This window comes from Mchenga conophoros, linkage group LG2 (genome assembly GCF_057382185.1).
Source record: "Mchenga conophoros isolate Kocher_MC1m ecotype Shallow Benthic linkage group LG2, M_conophoros_male_GT1.1, whole genome shotgun sequence".
Classification (NCBI taxonomy): domain Eukaryota; kingdom Metazoa; phylum Chordata; class Actinopteri; order Cichliformes; family Cichlidae; genus Mchenga; species Mchenga conophoros.
Genome location: NC_140527.1, coordinates 3,578,248 through 3,605,700, shown reverse-complemented (window position 1 = coordinate 3,605,700; position 27,453 = coordinate 3,578,248). Strand labels below are relative to the sequence as shown.

The following is a 27,453-nucleotide window of genomic DNA, read 5'->3' as shown; positions in this document are numbered from 1 at the left end:
TGTCAATCTTTTTTTTTTTGCCTTCCCATTTGGTTCTTTAGCAGTCAGAATTATTATCGGTAGGCCAACAAAGATACCCAACAGATTTACTTTACCAAGTGGATCATCACAGTCTTGCCGTATTGGTCCTTTTGTTTGACCTTTGTTATTATTATTTGTTTATTTTATTTTATTTTCAGTTGTTACAGACGGGCCAGACATGACTGGGGTATAGGAAAGGGAGAAAGAAAGACAGAGGGAAAGAGGGACAGTGAGAAGCACTTACCAAAAAAAATCACCTGGATCAACTGTTGAGAGAAGAAGAAGAAAAAAAGAGAAAACAAGCAAAGAAGAGAGCAACATAATAAACACAAAACCATTGCAAAAATCTAGCTAAGTGTAAATAACAGTAAATACTAAATATTGAACATTTTTGTGCAGCACGCAAGACCGACAGCGCACAATGTGCTTTGAGATAGCAGCCAAGAAAGGTGTAGTTTGTGTTTGTGAACACCCATGCATGTGTACACCTGTGTGCACACCTGTGTGGATGAGCGTGCTTGCATTCAAAAGGTTTCTTCAGGTAATGGTCTGAGGGTGTGGGGAGCAATGGCCTTGTCCCCCAGGGCATGAAGCAGGTATGGAGGAGCCCCAGACATTCAGAACCCCAGAGTGCGAGAACCCAAGGACAACCATCGGAGGGGCAACCGTGACACCCTCTTGGAAAGAGCTGAGGAGAGCCCCAGACGATGGGTCAGCCAGCAGCCATGGAGCAGAAGCCTGAGCGGACTGCAGCGATGTGCCCACAGGCTCTGCTGGCAGCCAGCTGTGCCAGAGTGGACTGACCAAGCAACAGGTGCCTGGCCCTGCCAAGCAGCCACCGGGAGTGAGCCAGTACATACCTGAGCGCCCAGCCCCGGACACCAAGAACCACCAACACAGGGAGTGTGGTGAGGGGAGATCTAGGAGTCTAAGACCTGACCTGACATACAGACACAGACAAGCAGGCACACACAGAAAACAAACACTCGGCACTCACCCTACGTAGAGACAGACACAAATGGACACTGTACACAAAATCACAGTCCCCAAACTTACTCTAGACCCCAGGTCCAGGCACGGCCACCCCCAGACCTAGACCGAGGAGTTGTTACCCTTTTCCCTGGGGTGGAGACCAGATAGTAGCACGAAGGCCCTGCATCCCAGACCCCAATCGGATGGCCAACTCCTCCTCCCAGCCCCTCCACCACAATAGCTAACAGAGAACGGGGGTGTGTGAAGAGGTGTGGTCAATCTACAACTTGCAGATTATTAAAAGGCTCCTTATGTAGGGTGTAGCCTGAAGACCATACCCTACATAAGGAGCCAAGATCGAAAACCCCAGTTGGAGATAACATATTCCCCAAACAGAGAATCTATATCTTGTTTAAAACATGCTGTAAATAAACAGGAAAATTAATGAAAATGTGGTACGTCCAGCCAATGTGAATCAAAACTTGTAACATAACCATAAAATATAGATATTTTTGTTGCAAAGAAAACTTTGACTTCAAGCTTGGCACGGCTCACTAGGCCATTTCTCATAAGTATCTTATTTTTTATATCAGTATTTGTTTGTAAGTTTGGCCTTAGTTCACTCTAACATTATGCTAAATGCCTGTGGTTTTAAATCTGTTGATAATAAATATAACATATATTTATTGTTGATAAGTTGGTTCTATTGCTGCCTGAAACTTGGGAAAAATTTATGCTTTTTCATGGGTCACAACCCCCTAGATGAGACGTAACACCACACGTTGCATTGCACTTATATCCTGTCATCATTGTGGAGGGTGTGGTCTTATTGGTTGGCTCACACATTAGGAAGGCGGGGCGTTCTTTCTGTAGTTCACACATTACAATAAACTATGAACTTTGACGATCAGGATGCAGATGAGATTCTGTGTCACTGATTCTGGTTATGCTGTTCAATGATAGTTGAAAACATAAAGTTATATTTCTTAATGTTTTTTCCATTACAACAATGGAAAGAACTTTTTTTGTTCTGAAAATTAAAACAAGCTTATCACGAACTCTTTTCAGTAGTTTTTTAAGCTTTAAATAGGTGCTTAAAATGTTCATTAGATCTGTCTTTTCTTTGGGAGTTCTCAGGAATTTGTAGGAATTTGTAGTTTCCCTTTTTAAGTGTCATTTTTCATATGATCAAAAATTACACTTATGCAGTATTTTCAAAATATTTTAAATTTAAATGAGAAATGTTTCACCGTTTCTCCCACTGAAAACATTATGTCCTTCACTACCACTTCCTTAACTGGATGACCGAGCCTGCATCATGAAATTATTTTCCATGTTATTTGTGTGATATTTCAATTTCTTTATGCAGCAGGGATACACCTCTCAAACAATCTAGCAAGTAGACTAAACCGTTTTCTGTAATTAGTTTCCTTCTGTTGGTTTCTTAAATAACATGTGAATGTTAATTACCACAACAATCAGGTGCAATATTGATCAAATTCCAATGGATCACAACTTTATTTGGCTGTTTAGCTAGGCATAATCAACATGTATTGTTAACCTTAATTAGACTAGAAAACATGTTTTTTGCAGACAATTTCAATCTGCAAAACCTGTAATCAATAATCAAACAATAACTTTTATTAATGATTTAAAATGTTGTTAATTTTTAGTCTTTGGGTCTTAAAATGTTCATGTGTTTCACTTGGAAATATAATTGTGGCTCTTTAGTTTCAATATCAATGTGAATTTCAATATGAAAGTTATAAAAAATGTTTTTGCACATTTCTTTCCAGCTGAGAGTCAAAATTATGCTTTCATGTATTCTTTCTGTAAGTTTCATTTTGAGAAACCCACAACAAGTCTTAAATATGAAATGACACAACCTACATTTGGTGTTGTTTCATGTGCTTAGGTTGGAAAGATGGTTCATATTGTTTCCACTACGGTAATGCAGTGAAAAACCAACGAAACGAGAAGCCAATCAGACTGCACTGAAAGTGTTTCCTCCCACTTCATATGATTATATTTAGATGGATCATTTAAATTACGTTTTTATTACAGCAGTATCAAGTCAAAACACCAGAAATGAGGGTTATGTTTTATTTATTCCTGATGCTCAATGTTGGTCGTAAGTATATGGAGAGATAATATTTACTGCAAATATATATTTAAAGTAATGAAATTTAAGAAATTTAAAAGGACAAACAAAATTAATGATGACTGAGTGGACTGATTTTTTTCCCTTTTTGTTTTTTGTTTTTGGTCAGGTTGCTCAGATGAACAGACTTTCGAGACAAAGACTGTTTACGTTGGGGAGAATATTAACCTGACGTGCCCCCGTAGAGATGTAGGAACCTTGTTTTGGATCAAGCTTGTTTCTGGAGACTTTCCTAAAATCTTAGGAAGATCATTTAGCTCTCAGAGTGCTGATCAGCGCATTAGAACTGTAACAGATCCTGGAATATTTGATCTGTATATTACAAAAGCACAGCAGAGTGATACAGGAGTTTACATCTGTATGAAAACAGCAAATAGAGAACTAACATTTTTGAATGGAACCTACTTAAAAGTTGAAGGTAAGTAGACAAAAACCTGAAGAATGTTTGTAGATTCCTGTAAAATTTGTAAATTTACATTGATTGTTTGCTCATTTGTGCATGGAGGTATGAATAGGCGTACCACCATGCGAACACCAAATAGTTAATATAAAAAAAAAAGCAAAGCTTTTTATTGAATTTTGCTAAAATAACAAGTGATTTTGCACATTCTTTATAATTACTTAGGACCTGAGCCTCCTTTCACTACAGCTCCTCCACCTGATTCTGTCCATCAGGAACACACAGTCAATCTTCAGTGTTTGGTCCTCCATGACTTCCAGAATAAAACATGTCCAGTAGATGACAACGTGTTCTGTTTGAGCGCAGAACCACATCAATCTAACCCGGGCTCTAATTATACTCATGTGAATGGTGGAGATCAATATGAAAGGAACTCAGAGGCACTCTCCACAAAAACATGTTTCTACAGCTACTTCAGAAACTTCAGCTCTTCTGATTCTCAGACGTATTACTGTGCTGTGGCCACATGTGTGGAATCTTTTTCTCAAAATAAAACAACAGCCGATACTGAAGGTAATTGAGTAGTATTTTTATATAATGGAGCAATTAGAGGATTTGTGCATTTTGTTACATTTTAGTTTTTTTATCTATTCTATAATGCCTAAAAAAATACTTTTGGTAACAATTTTAATTACTGTTAACTTTCATTATTTCTTTTTTTTATGTCAGCAGTCAAGAAAAGCTGCTCAAAGAAGGACAATACAATTCTCTATCTGTTGTGTGTCGCTTTGGCAATAAGCCTGATTGTTATAGCCTGTCTAGTTTATTCAATCAAGAAGCTAAAGAAGAGTTCATATGTATATTCTAATGGTAAGCAAAGTCACTCCCATCACATCAAGCAATCAATACTAGGAAAATATAACCTAATTTTACTGCTTTTTTTTTAATGACAATACAGATGCAGTTGCCCTGCAAACAAATGTAATTTCAAGTGGTGACCAGGAAAATCAGCAGGTAATTATAAGGACAAACAGAGCCATAAGCTTCCAGCATGTTTACCTGTGTAAATATTAGAGATGGACCGATCCGATATTACGTATCGGTATCGGTCCGATACTGACCTAAATTACTGGATCGGATATCGGAGAAAAATAAAAAATGTAATCCGATCCATTAAATATCACGAAAGCACCTCACAAAACTTGCAACACGCCGTAACTCGCCTCAGAACGTCGGAGCAGTATGCATCACGTGATAGAGCAGCTGTGGCATGCGGGACCTGTCGGTGGTCTGGATAGCATTTGGAGCTTCGCTAGCAACCTGGCATTTCATCTCCGACAAAGTTATCCCCGAGAGAAGTAAAGCAAGTGTGTAAGTCCATCTCTGAATGTTTGTAAAGCATTCCCACGTTAAGCTTAACGAGCGACTGCCTCTCGCTCTCCGGCTGCTACTTCAATCGTGAAACTGCTTAAATCAGCTGATCGGCTTTTCTGTCGCGAGTCTGTCTCTCGTTTGTTTTTGGTCCACTTTGCACCAGAAAGAGGAAACCAGCGGCTGAACAACAGCAGCACGTTTAAGCTTGATAAGCTGTTGTTACAATTTATTTAATATTACTTTCTACACCAGGATCTTTTTCTACGTAGCTGACGGCTGGTAACTGTGCAGGGGCGGATCTAGCAAAGTTTAGCCAGGGGGGCCGATAGGGCATTAACTGGGAAAAGGGGGCACAAAGACATACTTTTCTTTCTTATTCTCATTTAAAATGTCTAGCTTTTAATAACTAATTATCTGACACCCAAAGTTTTAATTTGATGTAAAATGAATAGAAGTCAATTACTGTATATAGTGACTATTAAGTCTAATATATATACCCTAGTAAGCTATAGTACATTTTCCTTTGGGAAGGTACCATCTGTGCAGTCTGCAATTTTGTTGAAGAAAGATGTTGAATCTATTTAATATTTCTTGAAAAATAATTGATTTCTGTGCATTTTTTTTCACACTGCATCAAATTAAGGTTGATTACGTTGATTAAGCATCATGAGGTGGAGCGTGAGGGGTGGTTCCCTATTTTTTATTTATTTATTTTTGTTGTTGCTGGGAGTTGGAACCCTATTAGTTAGGTTGCTTAATATTTACGCTAAGTACTCTTTAAAATACCAGAATAGGGAGGATGGTGTAGGTCTAAGTTTATTAGATTGATCAGTATTGCTGAACTATGAAATATTTTTTTTGTATACAGGTATAACAGAATAGCTTTAGTGTAGTTGTTGTTTTAAACTTGAGTATGAACTTGCAGACTTGCAAAATGCAGCAAGATATTTTAAAAAACAGTTTTGTTGATTAAAAAACACTATATCGGATTCATATCGGTATCGGCAGATATCCAAATTTATGATATCGGTATCGGTATCGGACATAAAAAAGTGGTATCGTGCCATCTCTAGTAAATATTAACATGTGCTGCTTCCTCAGACAGATGAGGACTTGTTGTTTTATTCGGCACCAACTTTTAAAAAAGCGAGCAAATCGGGGACAAAGGATACAAAACCTGCAGAGGAAGAGAGCATCTACACTGATGTCAAGGCTCTTGAGCTGGATTAAGCTCTATAGCATCATGGATGTGGACATATATTTCACTTTTGTTAGAAATGTAATTATTTGTATATTTTTGACACTGTATTTCCAGTTTATGTGCAAAGACTAAAAAGTATATTATTAAGCTATTTTAGAGATGAAAACAGTATGAATCCCATCTATGAATGGTTTTAGTCTGTGTTGTTGTGTTCTTTAATATTATTTAGTATATTGATGTGTTTCTCTGTAATCCACATGAATACATTATTTTCACGAATATAATGAAAGTAAAAAGTGGTTACAGTGGATATACAGTTTCCTGTTTGATAGTAAATAAAGTTTAATACAACAATATAACACAAAATATCAACAGTACAAGAAAGTCACTAATTATTTAATTAAATTTCTTAAAACAGAGTCAGTGTGGCATTTTTTCTTGTATGTGTATATTTTTAGCTATGAACTTAAATTTAATTTAATAAACTTAAATTTTGACAATAACTCAGTTAGTCTAGGCTACTCTGAAATAAGTAAAAACTTGCCGACTTTCCTTACTCCAGAGGTAAGGCCTAGTGGCTTCATAGTATAATAATTCAAGAAACAAAAACGCTTCATGGGTCATAAGCTAGTGTACCCTTTCTGCTTGTTCTAAACCCTGATAAATGGGAGCATTTTGTCAGGAAGGGTATCCAATATAAAAACTACGCAAAATCAAGTGTGTGACCCATCTGTGCTGGATGCTGTGGCTGTACCTTGGGGGGAAAAGGCAGCAGCTACAAGTACAGTATCTAAGTCAGAGGTGGGGCCTGATGGTTTTATTTAAGTTTCTGTCAGTCATTATGGTTATACCCAATTTTAAAATCACAGTAATCAGACTTCGACAACAGTCAAAATAACTGGAATTCCATAAAGTGATATAAACCAAGTTTTGTTACATAGTGACAAAAAGGAAAGAATGAGTCCCAGTCTGGGGCTTGTTGAACCTTGATCCTTGTGGGAGATGGTCACCACCAGTGTTGGTCAAGTTACTTGAAAAAAGTAATCAGTAACTAATTACCAATTACTTCCCCAAAAAAGTAATCCCGTTACTTTACTGATTACTTATTTTCAAAAGTAATTAATTACTTAGATACTTAGTTACTTTTTAAAAACACGATTTACAACCTGAAGAGGTGATAAAGCGATAGATCTTTCAGCCCAATTCTACTTTTTCTGCATAATCCATCATACAAAATGTAATCAAATGGAAAAGTTTTTTTTTTTTAACTTGTTTTATCAGTTTTAATCTTTTAACTTTATGCATCAAGCAAAAATTTAATTATATGCACTATTCTCTGACTTGAATAAATTAGGTTAACATTTAAACCTATTTTCTGCACATTCCAGCACATAAACTAAAATATTTTTTGTGTTTACACTCAGTCTTTCAAATACATGCAAGTAAAACACAGCAGAAAATAAATAAAGTCAAAGACTCAGCGGTCCTGTTGCTCTATTTTCACCTGTAAAGCAGGACTGCGGTAGGCGGAGGTTTACCCTGGTGCAGGTGTGCCGCGGTCAGTGGAAGAATCCGCGAGTTTCTCTGTGAGTTTCCCATCACGTCGTAGCTACTCGGTGCTTGTTTGGAAGTTTAGGGTTTTTTTCGCTGTAAAAAGAAGTTTTCTTCCCACGCACAGCGGACACTAATGTTTTTGTCACTTTTTATGGAATCAAACTCAAAGTAAGGTCAGTACTTCCACGCTTTAAACGCTGCACGCTCATACTCTCTCTGCACTCGATATGTGATCCATTGTTGATCTGCACACAGCTGTTGTCACTAACGTCGCACTCGCTTACGTCACTGTCGTGAGACATTCTCGCAAAAAATCATGGTTTTAGTAAAACAGTAACGCAGCGTTCCTACGGGAAAGTAATCTAATTACCGTTTTTGCAATAGTAATCCCTTACTTTACTCGTTACTTGAAAAAAGTAATCAGATTACAGTAACGCGTTACAAGTAACGCGTTACTGCCCATCTCTGGTCACCACTCTCCACTGGACAGTTCTACCCCTTCCTGGGATGCAGGTACTTGTTGGTTCTGGGGCATGTGGTTATTTTAACTTCTGCTCAGCAATCTATACTCTATAGAGCAAAAAGCTAATTAACTATGTAATGCCTCCAGTAATGCCACCCATTACCCCACCTTTGCAAATACAATACTTACTGATAAACAATAAAATACTATTTTGATGAATGAATTTTAAATTGTGTCTTTAGACATTTTGTTACTAGCAGTCTGTCTCAAAAACACATAATTTGTTTCCATTTCTTTAGATTAATCAGCATCTATCCATCCATCCATCTGTCTTCTTTCGCTTATCCGGGGCCGGGTCGCAGGGGCAGCAGCATCTCCCCAGCCACCTTCCCCAGCTTGTCCGGGGGGACACCAAGGCATTTTCAGGCCAGCCGAGAGATATAATCTCTCCAGCGTGTCCTGGGTCTGCCCTGGGGCCTCTCCCGATGGGACATGCCTGGAACAACTCACCCAGGAGGTGCCCAGCAGGCATCCTTGTCAAATGCCAGAACCACCTCAACCTTGTGAATCTGGATGACTTCATAAAATTGTATTATTAATAGTAATATTAAGATTGATATGAATAATATTTATTTTAATAATATTTAATTAATCTGATCACCTCCTTATCCCGACAAACTGCTCTGAGTTTTCATTGTACGGAGGAGAAGATCACCCAGTAGAGTTCACCTATTTGAAAACACAGCCTGACTACTTAGTTTATTTCAGAAGCACTTTAGAACTGAACCTTACTGGTTACTGACATGGTGGTTTTATAGTCCTGTCTGACCAGAATCCTGTGATTCCGGTCGGACAGGGGGTTCACCCACCGTGCGTGTGCAGTGATTCCTCCAGGATCCTGACTGAATGTTACTGGAAGCGGATTACGTAAGTGACTGCCGAATATTCCAGACAAGTGGTCTGGAATAGAGCAGAGAGGGGACACTTTTCATAGGTTTTAACACTCAGTTTCACCAAGTTACACTTGCTCGGTGTACTGTTCTCTCTTAAACTCTTCTTAAAGACTTCGACTCTGGTCCTACATACATTTAATAATTTGCAAACCTGAGATTGGTCATGTTTGCATCTGGAAATAAATATTTGTCTGTTCTGTATTGTCATTTTAGTGTCATTTTTCTGATGTGAAGATGGCTGAGGCTTTTTTTGAGTCTTGAGTCATTTTAATTTTATTTATAAATGCTTCATAAGGCAAAAAATTCTTATCACTTTGGTGAGGTCACATAAAATACTAACAACTGAATTAAACATGAATTACAATATGAAACATGTATTTATAAACCCTCTATTAACACACTTACAAACATATATATATAAAACAATTACCCTCTCGCTCCTGTGGGCGGTCTTGCCCTTTGACTCCTCTAACAGAGGCCTGGGAGCTTGAGGGTCCTGCGCAGTATCTTTGCTGTTCCTACGACTGCGCTCTTCTAGACAGAGATTTCGGACGGTGTTCGTAGGATCTACTGGAGCCACTTGCCTAGCTTGGGGGATCACTGCACCAAGTGCTCAGATTACCACTGGGACCACTGTTACCTTTACCCTCCACATCTTCTGGAGTTCTCCTCCCAACTCTCGGTACTACTCATGTTCCTTTTTCCTGATGTTGCTGTCATTCGGTGCAGCTACAGCTATCGCTACGGCCGTCTTCCTCTGCTTGTCCACCACTCCTGTTCCAGTTGGTTAGCCATCAACAGCTTGTCTGTCTTTAATTGGAAGTCCCACAGAATCCTAGCTTGGTCATTATCAGGGGCATGTCCCATTTTGACCTCTGGACTTCCAGACTGTATTGTTCTTGCATATTATGCCAGCCATTTTATTATGGCTTGGTTTTTGTTAAACAACCAACGCCTGGTCTGTGTAAAAGACCAGGGCTTTCATTACAAGAAATAAATAAATTCCAGCCTAGTTTCAGTTAGGATTTGGACTCGGCTGCTATTTGTCAATTATTCTGTTTATAAACTGTAAGGACAAAATTTCACGTTACAGCTAAATGATAGAACGTTTCAAGGTTAGTGGCCTTTAAATCTTTACACACCTAGGATTGAAGCCAAGGGTAATTGGGTATGAATGAAAATTACGAGTGGTGGTGGTTCTACACTGAAAACGATAAGATGCCCATTCTCTGTTTTAGGATAAGTTGCTTCTTGTGTCTTCCTTTTAAATTGGGGAGGAGTGGAGCAGCACACATACAAATGGATTACTACAGTGTCAGGAGTGATGCTGAGAGCAGAACTGTATATTCTGTGCTTTATGAATGTGTGGTTAAAAGTGTGTTGGTCAGTAAGCTGAGAAAAGTGGTATATCATTTCAAATACATTAATAACAAACAACAACAACAAAAAATTGACGTTGTGAATACAGAGTAAAAATATGTGAATAATCCTGGATTGTTTCTCATGAAATTTGCTACAAAAATGGCCAAATATTCTGTTTTTTGAAGACTATAAATCTCCATTGTTCAGCCTGCTCTTTAGCTCTACAGGTGGTAAAATGTCGTGTCCCCCTGGCCAATATTCAATCTACAAATTTTCCCTGAAATGTACAGTGTGACACATTATAGCTATTTCAAGATCGAAGAACACAAATAGTTACCATGTTGGCAGTGTTAAAAACCAGAGTCCAACACAATAGAAGATGAAAGAGAGGTGATATGTTTTACAAAGCACAGAGGTAGATGTAACAGGAAATGTACTTTTGAATCTATTCTGTGTTAGCCAATCAGGTGCATTTTACTGACCTAAAACGATCATTCCACCTCCTTCACTCATTGAAATACCAGTACGGTCCCCAACAAAAAGCAGAGCCAAGATGATCGTCTTTTGGGTTACATTGTTTTTTTTTCACCAAGGATGTAAGTGCATTTTTATTTTGTCTAAAAATGTTCTTAGTTAAGGATTTTCATGTCAAATAGACATATACAGAATAAAAGAGTTTTACATTGGAAAGTTACAATGTCAAACAAAATGTTATTTCTCTTATTTCAGATTCTCTGGTTCCAGTTAAAACTGTTCAGCTTGGTGAACCAGCAACCTTGACATGTGCTATTCCCAAAGAGCTCAGCGTTAGGGGACTCAAATGGTACAAGCAGAGCGTCGGGGATACTCTTAAATTAATAGTTACTCTGATTCAGTCTGAAGCTGATTTTAGTCCTGGATTTTTGAGCTCAAGATTTCGGATAAATAATGATGCAAATTTTAGCAGCCTGACCATTTTGGAGACAGTTCAAGAGGATGAGGGTCACTATCATTGTACAAACACAGAATGGATTGGAACTACATGGGGTGGAATATATTTGTTAGTTACAGGTAATAAGCCAATCTACTTTTAAAAATGTTCACATTTTTCTGTGCATGTTTTGGAGAATGTGATTTGTATTACACAGGAAAAGCTCAGAGGACATCAAACTATGCAGTCAGTCAGTTACTGATAGAATCAAATCCAGGAGACACAATGACGCTCCAGTGTTCAGTCTTCTCTGACTCTGACAACAAGACGTGTCCAGGAGATCTCAATATTCTCTGGGTCAGAGAGGGATCAGATAAATCTCTTCCAAACATCATCTACACTGACAAAAACAGAAGTAATGAATGTGAGAAAAGATCTGACCATCAGAAGACATGTGTTTATCGCTTCTCTAAGAACGTCAGCTCCTCTGATGCTGGGACTTACTACTGTGCTGTGGCCACATGTGGGGAGATATTATTTGGAAGTGGAACTACACTGGTTATTCAAGGTAATGTTATCATTACTCTATTAATTAGAAAAAATGTCACAAATGGCACTTTGGCATTCATCTCATCTTTTCCTTTTCTTTTTAATATGATTGCAGACAGCAGTGTGTGGTCACAGACAGCTAGTAGAGTTGTTTTCTTGCTCTGCGCTGTCGTGGTTATAAGTCTGATTGTTATTGCTGTCCTCATTTACACAATCAAGATAAACAACAGTGATCATCCCAAAGGTAATTGAAGTTAATCATAATTCTCTTTTTAATTAAAAGCATATAAATCTTGAGTTTTATTCATTGTTATCCGTATTTTCCACAATCAAGCTGCTGACCTGCAGAAAATCTTTAGTGATGAGAAAAAACAGCAGGTAAAGCAATTAAAGCTGAGAATATTCTTAAAAAATATAACATGTTTCTTATTTAAGTTTCTTTTTAATGTTTCTTTTTAATGTATTTTTTATGCACTGCATTTTCCCAGAATGAGGACACATGGATGTATTCTGCTGTTGTCTTTACCACGATAGAAGTTGACAGAAGTATAACAAAGAGTGCAAACACAGTGACGAGGCAGCAGATCTATATGGCTGCCAAGAATCTTGGGCTGGATTAGGTCTATATATGATGCCTTGGTATGAAATAATCTTCTTTATGTTTGCTTAGAGCTAATTGTTTCTTTTTATAATGTGGCTTTGTGTACATATTATTATAAGCATGTTTAAATGCACTTTGATTGATCGCAACTTAATAATTAAAATGTACATGTTTGTATGCATGTAAAGATCCGCCCTGAACAGCAGCGTTCCTGGTTTAGTCTGGAGTGTATGAGGTTCAAATAGTTAGGGTGCATACCAAATAAGCACATACCCATTAAAATAAAAACAAACAGACATCTGTGAAAGGGATTATCATTCTTGGTAATTATGTAGTAAATATGCAAATTAAATCTGTACCAACTGCATTTTTTAAATTTCATTTTTATGATGTATGATGATAAAATCTTGGAGAAATAAGTAAAGGGTGAATACGTATAAGAAAAGTACTGTAGCTGAAACTAAAGACTAACAGGAAGGTGCTGATGTATTCAAACAGGGAAACCACACATGAGAGAAGTTTACAGATTTCAAGCTAAGAAAAAAGGTGATTGTGATCAGTGCATAGTGTTGATTTGTGTCTCAGAAGAAAGAAATGTAGAACAATGAGGGTTAAAAGGAAAGCATCATAGTACATCATTGTCTTTATCATTTTGCAGTCTAGTTGTAATGAATTGTCCTAAAATCCTATTCTCAATGTTACTGTGTTTGTCAACATTATTAAATAAAACACCTTCTATCAAATCTTGTTATTGTTCAACTTCGCTTTGCAGCTTTGTAAACATTTTTCATCACTAAAATTCCTTTAGCATTTGAAAGTAAAAGATAGGAGTTAATGAGGTTTTATAATATTTTTCTTACAGTGATTTAAGATGTTAATCATTTGTTCCTTTGAAAAATACTACTATCTGTCCATTCTCTTTCTCTTATCCATATTAAGGGTACTGGGGGGCTGAAGCCTATCGCAGCTATCACAGAGCAAGAGGTGTGGTACACTCTGGAGAGGTCGCCACACTGACTCAGGGCTAACTAACTGCTGTATTCATTATTTGTGTACATTTCATGAGTAATGCTCTCCTTAATATTAAAATGGACAGATGAAGGACAGATCATTACATTTTCCTGCTCACTATAAGAGTCTCATCCAACAGCAGCGTACATACAATCTTGTGGTCATTTTCTCGTTTTCCTTTTTTTTAAAACTCTCATTGCATAGCAATCCCCGGTGATTACATCATGACCTGTAATGACTTACATTTCACAATGACTTACATTTGCATTTCTTACATTCAGGGACAGTCCTAGCATGTTTGGTACCCTGGGCGAACACTCCCTCTCCCTCTGTCAATTTTCCATCAGTAATTTTGCACTCTAGTATCACCCAACCCCACAACATGGACTAATAGACTAATAGACATATACCTTGTATAAGGTTTTTTTCTGGGATTTCACACAACCCAGGAAAAATAATTAATACAAAATGGGCTTGGAGTGACAATATTATGAATGAAATGTGCACTACTTGGAAGCAGCCCGCCCCCTCCCCTTTCGACAGGTTGTGTGTGAGACTTCAGCACAGCAGCAGGCGCACCGAGGGCCCCTCGCGCTCACTTTTTGCATAGATGTGTGTGATAGAATTTAGAAAACACATGTGTGCAAATTATAAGTCTATATCATCATTTCTTAAGTTTTTGTGTTTGTTTTAGGGCAGTCAGTGTTAACGCGTTAACGGCGTCATCACGATTAATGCGATTAAAATTTTTAACAGAATCAACCTATCCGGAGCGCAGAACGGACAAACTTCAGACAAACTGCCCGAAATGCGTTGAGAGAGAGATTTCAGCGATTTTACGACATTCTGCTCTCCAGATGGAGTAATTGCTGCTTCAGCCAGAAAATCTCCCGCCGTCCCGCCCCTCTCCTCCCTGTGTGGCAAGCAGCAGGCGCACCTTGCAAATAAAGGGCACCTTTACTCCCTGCAAATAGGCAATAGAAAACCAATCAGTGCCCATGCAATCCCCAAAATGCGCTGGCATGATGTCGGGGCTGTATGGATAACCACGCAAGCCTCTAACCCAGTATTCCCGCTCGCAGTGCATGACACAAACCTGAGTAGATGCGTGCTCTGACTTAAGGAGACTCTTAAAGCAGCAGTATGCCCCTCAAAATGCCTGCTCTAGTCATGACAATGACAACTCTAGAAACAGACCTTTTGTAGACAGGTCTGCAGTTTGTCTGGTCTGCTGAGGAAAAGCCAGTCAACCTCTCCCCCTGAAAAGAGAAATTGGAACTAGAATTCGCCATTTCAGTGTTTTAAAACTGTATGTCAAGAGCAAGGAAGCTGAGACACAGAGGGACCCTGCACTTCACAACACAGTGGCTTCAATTACAAGGTCACCACATACTACATTGCAACCTGCTTCTTAGTCAAAATGAACATCATGAAGAATTTTAGAAGGTTTGAAACCAGTGAATAACAATATGAACTCACCATTGAGGATTTAACAGAGGTCATAGGTCAGGTGACTAGAGTTATTTCCCCATTGGTCTTTATACAGCTAGATTTTTTTTTAATTAAAAGAGTAATTCTTCATTCTTAAGTAACCAGATAACCAGATCCCTCCTGGTTAGTAAAGAATGCAGGTTTTTGTCCACTGGTTTCAGTTTTAAGACCAATGAGCTACGTCCATATTGCCGTCCATGACATAAATTTTCAGAACATGATTTCAAGGAATAGCCTAGTAAGAACATTAAGAGTAAGAATATTATCATTAAAAGATTTTGGAGGAAATAAAGAAGACTTTGCAAACAATATGAGCTACATTGCAAAAGTGGAAAAAAAGTGGGAAAATCAGAGGAAAAAACAAATAACATGTTAACTTTAGATTTACTCAGAACAGACTTCACTCAGCCGCAGCTGTATTTTTTATATCACCTTCATATTTTTAGAAAAAATTGTTCTTTTGTCTACACTACACTACTTTTTACTCCAATTTACATTTTCTCTGTCATATTTGCATATTTGTCTCAGTTGAATCAGAAACCTTTAATTGCTTCTAGGTTCTTGTGATACTGTGCTATAAGCCAAGCGTAAAGCACCACAAACACCTCCCTGACTTTGAATACCATGCTAACCATTTGCAATTCTGAAAGCAATACCAACTAGATTTTTAAGTCTTGCTATAAAATGAGTAACAATTGGGTGGACATTGGGATTGGCTTTCCCAGCTAGTAGCTTGTAATGCAGCCTTCAGTAATAGTAATAAACCACACAGCAGTAGTGCATCGAAGACACTGAAGTGGCACATAACCAGGTAGCTACCACAACTAATACAAGGTAGTTGCAGTAGGTTAACGTTAGTTTTTAAAAAAGAACTTACTTCCAGATGTTTCTTTAGGTTGGAGGTGGAGTCTTTTGATGCTGAGAGCAGCTTGGTTGTTGGCAAACAGAGTTTGCATTGTACAGTCAGACTTCACCCATCCCTTTCTTATTTAAATGTGAAGTGGTGTCGGAATTTCCAAGTAAGAAATACATTCCTGCCCGTGCACTGCTGGCTCTGTTGTGCTGGCTCCAGGTCCACTGTGTAACTGACACCACCAACATTAGAGCCTCTTAGGCTACGTTCACACTGCAGGTCTTAATGCTCAATTCACATTTTTTGATCAAATCCGAATTTGTCTGCTCGTTCACACTACAAATAAAATGCGACAGCAAACGCGCTCTAGTGTGAACGCTCAAAGCAGCCGCATGCGCAAAAGAAGACGTCACACACAACGCGCTCTGTTTAGACCCAGAGCAACAGTATTGTTTGACTGATGGCCTTAATATAAAGACTTCGGACTTCACGTTTCCCAATTTTTGCTTTAAATTATTTTGTTATTTAAATAATAATGTAAATAACCTAATAATGATCCTTATTGCTGTTTAAGAGGAGCACTGCTTCAAAGGATAGCTGCAGGTTTCTGTCAGAATCTGCAGATTATACAGTACAAATAAAATGTTCACGTTTCTCCAACGTTGTCTTCCCAACAGTTTCACTGGATGGCCAGGAAGCGTTCACGATGTCTTCTCGGACGCTTCTCCGGCGCTGATAATTGGCGTCTGTCTTGTGTCAGTGACGTAAAAGACGGATTTAATGCGACATGACCATCAAACAGCAGTCGCTTTCTAAAACATCGGATATGTATCGGATTCAGCACCACATACAAAGTGACCCAGATCGGATTTGAAAATATCGGATTTGTGCCGTTCACACTGTCACACCATGATCGGATATGTGTCGCACAGGGTCAAAACATAGGATTTGATGTTTGGGTTTCCAGCAAAGCGTGGAATTACCAAAATCAGAGAGGGGATAGAGATGGGATAGCCTAACATATGAAAAGACCGCAGTGTAATCCATTTATTTTAACAAAGTGACTGTGTTCTAGTTATTAACTATTTAAGCAGTAACTGTAACAGAATACAGTTACTCATATTTTGTATTTTATACAGGTAATGCCAGTACATGTATTCCGCTACTCCCCAACACATTCACCAGTGTGTGAATGTGTGCGTGAATGGGTGGATGACTGGATATGTAAAGCGCTTTGGGGTCCTTAGGGACTAGTAAGGCGCTATATAAATACAGGCCATTTACCACTGTATTAGCAAAACTACTGTTTTTGATCAATGCACAGTACCTCTTTTAAGTTTAACAGATGATTCACATTCTGTCATTTCAAGTTGTTCTTCAGCTGTTAAAAATATAAAAATTTTAGATACTACAACCTATGATTAAATTCACTCAGTCAGAGCTGCATATACAGAAACTTTAGAGACACTTAAAGTATAACGGAAAAGTGTGACCAACGCGTTTCCACTGGAGTCTTCTCATCAGGTCCTTTTCTTCTCCATGCACCTTAAAAGTAGGTGAAGTTGTGCCAGAAAATATTGTTGCTATACAGAAACTTTAGACATCCTCATTACTTCGAACTAACCAAGTATGATTCAAGCTTAAGGGGAAATAATATAAGACGAATATTATAAGATGGTGATTATCAGTTTAATCAGGTCAGACTAGTTGATACAGAAGAACCAAGACATTGGCATAAAAACAAGACAGGAAGAGAAATTAATCCACTGTTGAAAATTATAATAAATCAAATAAAAAAAGAAACATAAAAGCTTCCCCAAATATATCCCCCAAATTTAAAATCCATAGAATAACAATGAAAATCTGAACCAAAAAACATAATTGCAAAACAAAAACGTAATATTTGAAGTTAGAAAAAAACAATTCAACAATATTACAAGAAATCAAAGCCACTGTTGGAATTATAAAGAATTCAAAAAAGGAATCTAAAAGTTAAATCAAAACATAAACTCCTATGATATATTTAAAACTATACTCGAAAACTCTCGGACCACGATAAGCAAAAACTGATTTCACAGACAAACTGAAGTAGCCTGCAGAAGCTGTTCTATGTAACTAATACAAAAAATATATTTTTTATGGCAGCAAAATAAAATCAATAACTATGATAACGGAGATATGGTGATAGCAAAAATAGTGACAAGCAAGCTTTCTTAACAAATTGAGTTTCCCACAAGAAAGTATGTTGCTAAGAAAAAACGAAGCAGCAAGGAAATAAATGCTGATAACTTTGAAATGAGTGTGTCGCTGCATCGGCCCTGCGCTGCCCTGGAGAGGGTGTTAGGTGTGATTATCTGCTTTGAGAACAGAGTACACACACTCTGTGTTTGCTCTTCTCATTTTTATTTTTCTGGAGAAACCCAGTTCTGCACAGCTGGTTGCAGTGTCTTTGTCATTCTGCAAAATATTCATATGTTAGTGTTGCTGAAATTTTGGAGGTCAGAGTTGATGTTCTTTTCATTTTTTATTATTTATTATTTATCGCTGCATGATATGACATTATTAAAATAAAAGGTTAATTGCTTTATTGTGCCACATATTTACCAGAAACGTATGTATGGAATTTGATTGATCCACTGTTGACTTGCCAATATGATGGGAGCCAGTCATTTTTCCTTTCAAAAAAAGAAATCCATTCTCAGTATGTGTACATATAATAACTGCAATTCATGTACTGAAATTGTGACAGTATGACAGAAAATATAAAGAAAATTTAAAGAGCTAACCAAAAAAGAGGTTAACTTATGCAAAGCATGTTCAAATGAAGGTGTTTGGTCCAGATGTCAGCTGTAGAGTATGGAAATACGTAGGAGAAAGGGGAGTGAACTGTAGATTGTTTTAACTTAATCTAGTTTAACTAACTTCAAAAGATGAAGTGACAGGCCTAAAACATGTGTACAGCAGATTGACAGCATCTGCAAGTCACATCCTTAATAAATAAAAGGCCTGACACACTTAAGGCAGTGTTATTGAGGCTCTCGTCAAAATTAAAAGGAATTAAGAATAAACCATAAAATATCATCTGGAAAAAATCTGATTTGCAATGAATATATAATTTTTCTCCAGCATGATAATGATGCCAAACACTCTAATGCACATGGAAATTAAGTTGCAAAGTCTGTGTTGTGCTTGTTTTTGTATATGCACATACAGTGGGGCAAAAAAGTATTTAGTCAGCCACCGATTGTGCAAGTTCCCCCACTTAAAATGATGACAGAGGTCAGTAATTTGCACCAGAGGTACACTTCAACTGTGAGAGACAGAATGTGAAAAAAAAAAATCCATGAATCCACATGGTAGGATTTGTAAAGAATTTATTCGTAAATTAGGGTGGAAAATAAGTATTTGGTCAATAACAAAAATACAACTCAATACTTTGTAACATAACCTTTGTTGGCAATAACAGAGGTCAAACGTTTACTATAGGTCTTTACCAGGTTTGCACACACAGTAGCTGGTATTTTGGCCCATTCCTCCATGCAGATCTTCTCGAGAGCAGTGATTTTTTGGGGCTGTCGCCGAGCAACACGGACTTTCAACTCCCGCCACAGATTTTCTATGGGGTTGAGGTCTGGAGACTGGCTAGGCCACTCCAGGACTTTCAAATGCTTCTTACGGAGCCACTCCTTTGTTGCCCGGGCGGTGTGTTTTGGATCATTGTCATGTTGGAAGACCCAGCCTCGTTTCATCTTCAAAGTTCTCACTGATGGAAGGAGGTTTTGGCTCAAAATCTCACGATACATGGCCCCATTCATTCTGTCCTTAACACGGATCAGTCGTCCTGTCCCCTTGGCAGAAAAACAGCCCCATAGCATGATGTTTCCACCCCCATGCTTCACAGTAGGTATGGTGTTCTTGGGATGCAACTCAGTATTCTTCTTCCTCCAAACACGACGAGTTGAGTTTATACCAAAAAGTTCTACTTTGGTTTCATCTGACCACATGACATTCTCCCAATCCTCTGCTGTATCATCCATGTGCTCTCTGGCAAACTTCAGACGGGCCTGGACATGCACTGGCTTCAGCAGCGGAACACGTCTGGCACTGCGGGATTTGATTCCCTGCCGTTGTAGTGTGTTACTGATGGTGACCTTTGTTACTTTGGTCCCAGCTCTCTGCAGGTCATTCACCAGGTCCCCCCGTGTGGTTCTGGGATCTTTGCTCACCGTTCTCATGATCATTTTGACCCCACGGGATGAGATCTTGCGTGGAGCCCCAGATGGAGGGAGATTATCAGTGGTCTTGTATGTCTTCCATTTTCTGATGATTGCTCCCACAGTTGATTTTTTCACACCAAGCTGCTTGCCTATTGTAGATTCACTCTTCCCAGTCTGGTGCAGGTCTACAATACTTTTCCTGCTGTCCTTCCAAAGCTCTTTGGTCTTGGCCATGGCGGAGTTTGGAGTCTGACTGTTTGAGGCTGTGGACAGGTGTCTTTTATACAGATGATGAGTTCAAACAGGTGCCATTCATACAGGTAACGAGTGGGGGACAGAAAAGCTTCTTACAGAAGACGTTACAGGTCTGTGAGAGCCAGAGGTTTTCCTTGTTTGAGGTGACCAAATACTTATTTTCCACCCTAATTTACGAATAAATTCTTTACAAATCCTACCATGTGAATTCATGGATTTTTTTTTCACATTCTGTCTCTCACAGTTGAAGTGTACCTCTGGTGCAAATTACTGACCTCTGTCATCATTTTAAGTGGGGAAACTTGCACAATCGGTGGCTGACTAAATACTTTTTTGCCCCACTGTATCTGAGTATCTATGTTTGCTGCACACAGTCAGTGAAGTAGCTGCTCTGTCACACATACTACATATGGTAATCATTCAAAAAAATTCAAAAAAGCACTAATTTATCAGTATTTGTTAACATTTCCAACCTGTGCAGCGTTGACAAGCATTCCTTTGATTGCTGTAGAAAACAAGAATGGGGATCAAAATCATGCTGCTGGTCAAGAATACTGCAAGCACAAGAACAAACAACCCAAATCCTGATACTGACTCTGGAAAAACAATAAAATAAAGCATTATGTACATTTAGGATCAATAGGATTAATTAAAACACATAAATTATAAGTAGTCAATAGCTACAAAAGTCAAAGTTCATTGATTTTAGCCAATGAAAAGTTGTCAGATTTTAATTATCGCAATTATAAATGAATCATTATATAAGGAAAACAAGTCTATTTATTTTGCATAGTGTCATTTATGTTCAGTGGTTTGCATAAAACATGATTAAGACAGAAAATATCTCAATAAAACATTGTTGTTTTGACTTCAGCTCTTCCCATTAGCCAGGCTAAATGGTTCAATGCGAGATGGATTTAAATACAAATGTTAATACATACTTATCTCTACTTTAGTTCCTTCACCAAACAGGATCTTTCCACATGTGACCACAGCACAGTAATAAGTCCCAGCATCAGAGTAGTCCTGTATCGTTTTTGATAGACTGTAGACACAGTTTCTCTTCAGAGCCTCATCCCTGCTGTCCATGTGAGTGTGAATGATGCTTGGAGTAAAACTTTCAGATCCAGCTCTCAACCAGTACACTCTGTGTTCATCTGGACATTGGAATGCTTTTTCTTTGCTCGTGGAGAGAAGTGAACACTGGAGAGCCAACGAGTCTCCGATCAGAACAGACTCTTTCTTTGGAACTTGTTTCATGTAGATTGATTCCTGCTGGTTGTAATCTGTAAATTAAGTCAGATTTGTAACCTAAACAATTAATAATCGATTTTATTCTTTGTGCTAGTGATTTAACTGTTCACTGAACATAACAGTTTTAGTGCCATTGGTAGCATCTTACCTTTCACAGCCAAGAATGTGCCACTGCTGAACATCTGTGAATATGTGGTTCGCATTTGACAGAAATATGTTGCTTCATCCTCTTTGCTGACATTTCTGATAGTAAATATTTCTTTGTTCAATGTGAAACGTGAATCTTTAAATGCATCAGATAAAGTTATTTTGTCCAGAATAACAGAAGCAACACTTTGGGGCAAGTGTCCCAGAGACTGTTTATACCAGTGTAAGGATTTTAACTCCTTCTCAGAGACTTCACAGCCAAAAGTAACATTGTCACCAAGGTCAACAACAGTCAAAGAGATCAACTGAGGAACCTCTGAAGTTTGAGTCACAGCTGAAGAAGAAAAAAAATGCAGTTAACAAAATGACAAAATCGATATAAATACTGTTAGATAAATATCCAGCAACAGTAAATGTGTACGACGGTGTAGTACAAACATGCTCTTCATGTTTTTCTCACGAGCAATGAATTGCAGTTACATGGTGTACAAAGAAGAATCAAAGCAGCCAGTGCTATGATCATTGTGGTGCAGCACTCTTGTTGCTCTCTACTGATCTTCTCTTGCTCAAATAGGAGGCGTACAGCCATCACAAGGTGACGAAGGTTTGACAAGCAGAAATCAATGATTGGCTGAAATGTAGGAAATGGCCTTTCTCCCATTTAGGGAACATTGTGTATATTATCACTGGATCTAAGAGGTTTTTCTTTCGGAGTAACTACTTTGATAACCACTTAAAATGTGTCAGAAAGTCTTATGTGCCATTCTCAGCCCAAGCTCTGGGAATCTTTTTATAGCAGTATTTTACTTAGAGTAGTAGCTTCATGATGTTTCTTTGTAAATCAGATACACATCAGATTTATGATGCAAACTTTTTATTTGATCATAGCTTAATATCTTTCTGGTTAACCAGGATTTAGAAAATGAAGTGTATCAATATAGGTAGAGCTGACTTTTCCTGAGTATTTAGGGGAAATTGAGAGCTACATCGTACATTCTGTAGGTTTTAGGGAAAAACCACAAAGAAAGCATGTACAGTATTTGAGAGACAGAGGACACTAACTGTGTATTTGTCACCAAGGTGCAAGATACAAGATTTTTTACCATTGAAACTTAGAATTTAGTTTTTTCTTAAAAATAACATAAAAACATGGAATACAGGTGTCTTTTCATTGGCTTTTTATGATAATAATATAAAATAATGGCTACATAAAAAAGAGAGAACAACAAGGAAGTCACATTCAGCTGCAACACTCATAGATGAAGGCTGTGGTGGGCCTTTGACCAACCCTACTGAAGCTGTTTCCTCAGAACAGGACACATCATGAAGTTTTATGTACCGTTAATTTGAAGGGGCTAAAAATCTATTATTGTACTAAATTAACACATTCTGACAATCTTAGGTGAGGCGGTCAAAACAAATATACTCTTGTAATCTTGTGAAAAAAAGAAAAAAAAGAGAGACCAGAGTAGTACAAGTGAATCATGAGCACCTCCCCTGGTTTCCTTGCAATTACCAATGAAAACAAACAAAAACAAACCACAGTGTTACTGAAATCAGTCACAGCATGACTGAACAGGTCTGAGTGTTGGTGTCTGTTTCTCACATAGGCTTTAACAACTCCAGATGTTTGTTCTGATATAAAAACTAGTCACATTAAAACTATAGTATTATCATTTCCCTTTAAAAACAACAGCAAACAAAACAAACAAACAAATGACACAGTGTTTCAAGATCAGATACCTGAGATTGAAAGAGACAAGAAGAAACCCTGTTTGTATTCACACCCCTGTTTGAAAGCCCAACCACAGCAATGCTTAAGTTTCCATCATGCATCAACCATGGCTATTTTTGTCTTTGTGTGTTTCAGGTGCAAGCAATGTTGTGCACAAAAAGGATGTACGAAGTACTAAAAGAAGATGAAGAACATGTGAAAAGAATAATCAAGTTATCGGTGTCCTGTTTGAAAAGATATTTTACAATCGTTAGCTTTCTTGCTTGTAGCTGTTTGTGTAAGATCTGACCACAGGTCAGACACAGAACTGTACTAGGAAATTACAGCGAACTATTTGATTAAATTATAAGACATATTTATTTATCACAGGTCATGCAGGTTGTTGTAGATTTTTCTTTGTTTTTTCATCTTTCTGCTGTCTAAACAAACATTAAGTTCTTTTAGTTCAAGTCTCAGCTGTTTTGTTTACTGTGTCTCTTCAACTATGTTCACATAAGATGAGGGGTCTTTGTGTGATGTGGGGTACTTTTCATAGTGACAGTTAAGATCAATCCAGTCTTATGACTTCGCATCTTTATACCTCTTCAAAATACACCAAACAAATGAACAATTTCACGTTGGCTGAATATGCATACTTTTTTTTTCTTGTGTCACTGTGTTGTTAGAACTAGACTATAAGGAGAATAAATATCTGGCCTTTTGTACCAGTAGCCTCAACAGTGTTGTCCCTTAAAATTTGTGGAGAAAAAATTGAAATTGAGAAATCATTAAAATGCTACACAGAAACCTAATTACAGGTGGTGGCTTTGCAAAAGAATTGTATGTATGATAATTGTATATTTGTCCACCATAACTATAGATGAACACACGGGAGTTTATAACATTAAAATAGCTGATCTCTCTATTAAAAAAATGTTTAAAAATAAATGAGGATGAATAAAAGGTTCTTGCTGGTCTCACAGCACTTTCTAAAGGCCCTCTGCATTTCTCTCATGAGAAGAATGAGCAAAGCCCCATGCAACTGCAACACCCACAGACAAAGGTTGTGGTGGGCCATTTCTGAACCCTTTGACCAACCACTGAAGCTGTTTACTCACAACAGAACTCACTGTTAACTTGAACCAGATAGGAAGTGAGAGAAGAGTCACAAGACTTTTAGCTAAATAAACTCTTTTGATTTAGTTTTACCTTTTTGTCATTTTTGTGCTTCTAAATATCAAATGTATATTATGCATAACAAATGTATAACAATAGTCACAGTGTGACTGATTAGGTGAGTGTGTACCCTTCCCTTTTTAACTATTTAACTTCACTTGTAAGTTGTTTTGTTATATCGATTATATATTGTGATCTTTAAAATGTGTTATTTACACAATAGTGCAAGACCAACTTCCTTAGATTACAACAGAGAATGAGACAGAAAGAAAAGCTCCTCACATCTTTCTTTGAAGGCCCAACCACAGAAATGTTTAAGTTTCCATCCACTGTTGTTTGTCAGTGATGACTGTGACTTTGTGTTTGTCTCTGTGTGTAAACAATGCTCTGCAAAGAAATATAAGGAAGATTTTGCAAAGGTAGATAAAAAGTTTCTCAAAACATTTTGTCTTTCTTTGATACTGATGACTAGCGTTGGCTGAAACTGAACAGATATTGGCATAGTTTTGTATTACCGTATTAAAACAACAACTGCATTGTCAGACTGACATGTTTTGGATGTGTTCCATGATACATTTAGCCTAATTAGACCATTAAGAAACGTGCTCTGGTCTGGACTTATTTATATACTTTTTCATACACTTTTTTAGGTAATAAAGTCACTCTAAGCACACAGCAGGGACCCGTTTTTAGTTCAACAAAAAAAGATATATATCTTCACGGTACCACTTTACAATAAGTCTCCCCTTATAGATGCTAATAAATAGTTTATAGCTATATTATTAATTAATCTGTAAATGCTTTATAAACCATTATTAATGGTTTATTATGCATTAGTCAAGGGTGAGAAAAAGAAAAAAAACTGACCGGTTTCTTGCCAAATAGTGAGCCAAATGTGTTCACCCATATATTTCATCTAGAGTTGCTATATTAAACATTTCAGACTAAGTTACTATCCTGTAAGCACAATCAGCATTTGTAGACATATTTTTTATCATATAAAATTGTACTTCATAAATGCATTATAAATATCCACAACTATCAATCGGAGCTTTGTTGTAAAGTGTAAAGCATTTATAAATACATTATAAATGCCACATGGGAGCCTTATTGTAAAGTGTAAAGCATAACACCATTTATTAATGACAAATAAACATTTATAAATGCCAAATGGGAGCCTTATTGTAAAGTGTAAAGCATGACACCATTTATTTATGACTAATAAACATTTTTTTTTCTTTTTCTCACCCTTAACTAATGCATAATAAACATTAATAATGGTTTATAAAGCATTTACAGATTAATTAATAATATAGCTATAAACTATTTATTAGCATCTATAAGGGGAGACTTATTGTAAAGTGGTACCATCTTCACAATATTATATCTTGACGAATGCTCAGTCATCCAGGTAAGTAAATCCCAAAAGGTTAATTCTATTCATGTGGATGTAACGTTTGCAGTGGGAGAAACATTCTGTCACTCATTTATTTGATTCAATGTTATATGATGGATTATGCAAAAAAACCCAAAATAAAAAACCAATAGAATTGCGCTGAAAGGTCTATTGGTTTGTTACATAGTCAGGTTTTGTGTTGTGTTTTTAAAAAGTAACTAAGTAATAAAGTAACTAATTACTTTTGAAAATAAGTAATCAGTAAAGTAAAAAATTACTTTCTTGGAGAAGTAATCAGTAATCCATCCATCCATCTTCATCCGCTTTATCCGGGGCCGGGTCGCGGGGGCAGCAGCCTAAGCAAAGAGGCCCAGACCTCCCTCCTCCCCAGCCACCTCCTCCAGCTTATCCGGGGGAACACCAAGGCGTTCCCAGGCCAGCCGAGAGATATAATCTCTCCAGCGTGTCCTGGGTCTGCCCCGGGGCCTCCTCCCGGTGGGACATCCCCTCCTTGAATCGCTACCTTATTGTGGTGGAGGGGTTTGTGTGTCCCAGGGATCCCAGGGGCTATGTTGTCTGGGGGCTTTTGCCCCCTGGTAGGGTCTCCCATGGCAAACTGGCCCTGGGTGAGGGACCAGACAAAGAGCGATTCATAAGACCCTTATGAAAAGGACACCGAGGGAACAGTTTACCCTGCCCGGGATAGGGTTACCGGGGCCCCGCCCTGGAGCCAGGCCCGGGGAGGGTGCCCGAGGGCGAGCGTCTGGTGGCCGGGCCTTAGTCCATGGGGCCCGGCCGGGCACAGCCCGAAGAGGAGACATGGGCCCATCCTCCCGCAGGCCCACCACCCGCAGGAGGCGCCATAGGGGTCGGGTGCATTGTGTGCCGGGTGGCGGCCAGGAGCGGAGGCCCTGGCGGACTGACCCCCGGCTGCCAAGACTGGCAATAGGTAATCAGTAATTAGTACCTAATTACTTGCCAACACTGGTCACCAGCCTCAGAAATCACAAGTTAACAGCAGCTCAGATTAGAGCCCAGATAAATGCCACACAGAGTTCCAATGGCAGACACATCTCTACATCAACTGTTCAGAGGAGACTGCGCCAATCAGGTCTTTATGGTCAAACAGATGCTAAGAAAGAACTACTAAGGAAAACAACAAGCAGAAGAGATTTGTTTGGGCCAAGAAACACAAGGAATGGACATTAAACCAGTGGAAATATGTGCTTTGGTATGATGAGTGCAAATTTGAGATCTTTGGTTCCACCCACCATGTCTTTGTGTGACCCATGCATGGTTTGCATCGTGAAGCATGGAGAAGGAGATAATGGTATGGGGGTGCTTTGCTGGAGTCACTGTTGGGGAGTGATTCAAAATTGACGGCACACTGAACCCAATTGAGATGGTTTGGGATGAGA

General features: G+C 38.2%; 2 protein-coding genes and 1 gene segment (V, D, J or C); 2 read left to right on the top strand and 1 right to left on the bottom strand.

The window, feature by feature from the left end:
- The first annotated feature begins 3,062 nt into the window (after window positions 1–3,062).
- LOC146581515 (uncharacterized) lies at window positions 3,063–6,512 on the top strand. Of its 2 annotated transcripts, none has more exons than XM_085283469.1 (6): window positions 3,063–3,124; window positions 3,264–3,572; window positions 3,780–4,127; window positions 4,287–4,424; window positions 4,513–4,568; window positions 6,030–6,512. In XM_085283469.1, exons 1-6 carry the CDS (start codon window positions 3,082–3,084, stop codon window positions 6,156–6,158), a joined length of 1,023 nt encoding a protein of 340 aa, XP_085139595.1. In that variant the 5' UTR covers window positions 3,063–3,081; the 3' UTR covers window positions 6,159–6,512. The 2 variants fall into 2 exon arrangements, with proteins under 2 accessions (XP_085139595.1, XP_085139588.1); XM_085283462.1 differs by having other exon boundaries at window positions 4,284–4,424.
- A 4,502-nt stretch (window positions 6,513–11,014) lies between these two features.
- LOC146581514 (signal-regulatory protein beta-2-like) lies at window positions 11,015–13,078 on the top strand. The gene is made up of 6 exons (XM_085283547.1): window positions 11,015–11,057; window positions 11,191–11,511; window positions 11,589–11,939; window positions 12,036–12,164; window positions 12,255–12,298; window positions 12,409–13,078. The coding sequence occupies exons 1-6, from the start codon at window positions 11,015–11,017 to the stop codon at window positions 12,538–12,540; spliced, it is 1,020 nt and encodes a 339-aa protein (XP_085139673.1). The 3' UTR covers window positions 12,541–13,078.
- A 5,187-nt stretch (window positions 13,079–18,265) lies between these two features.
- Window positions 18,266–21,906, bottom strand: LOC146581513 (Ig kappa chain V region K29-213-like). The segment is given in 5 exon segments: window positions 18,266–18,333; window positions 18,481–18,551; window positions 20,822–20,853; window positions 21,290–21,634; window positions 21,751–21,906. Coding segments are annotated over 4 exon segments (441 nt in total).
- Between the last annotated feature and the right edge of the window lie 5,547 nt (window positions 21,907–27,453).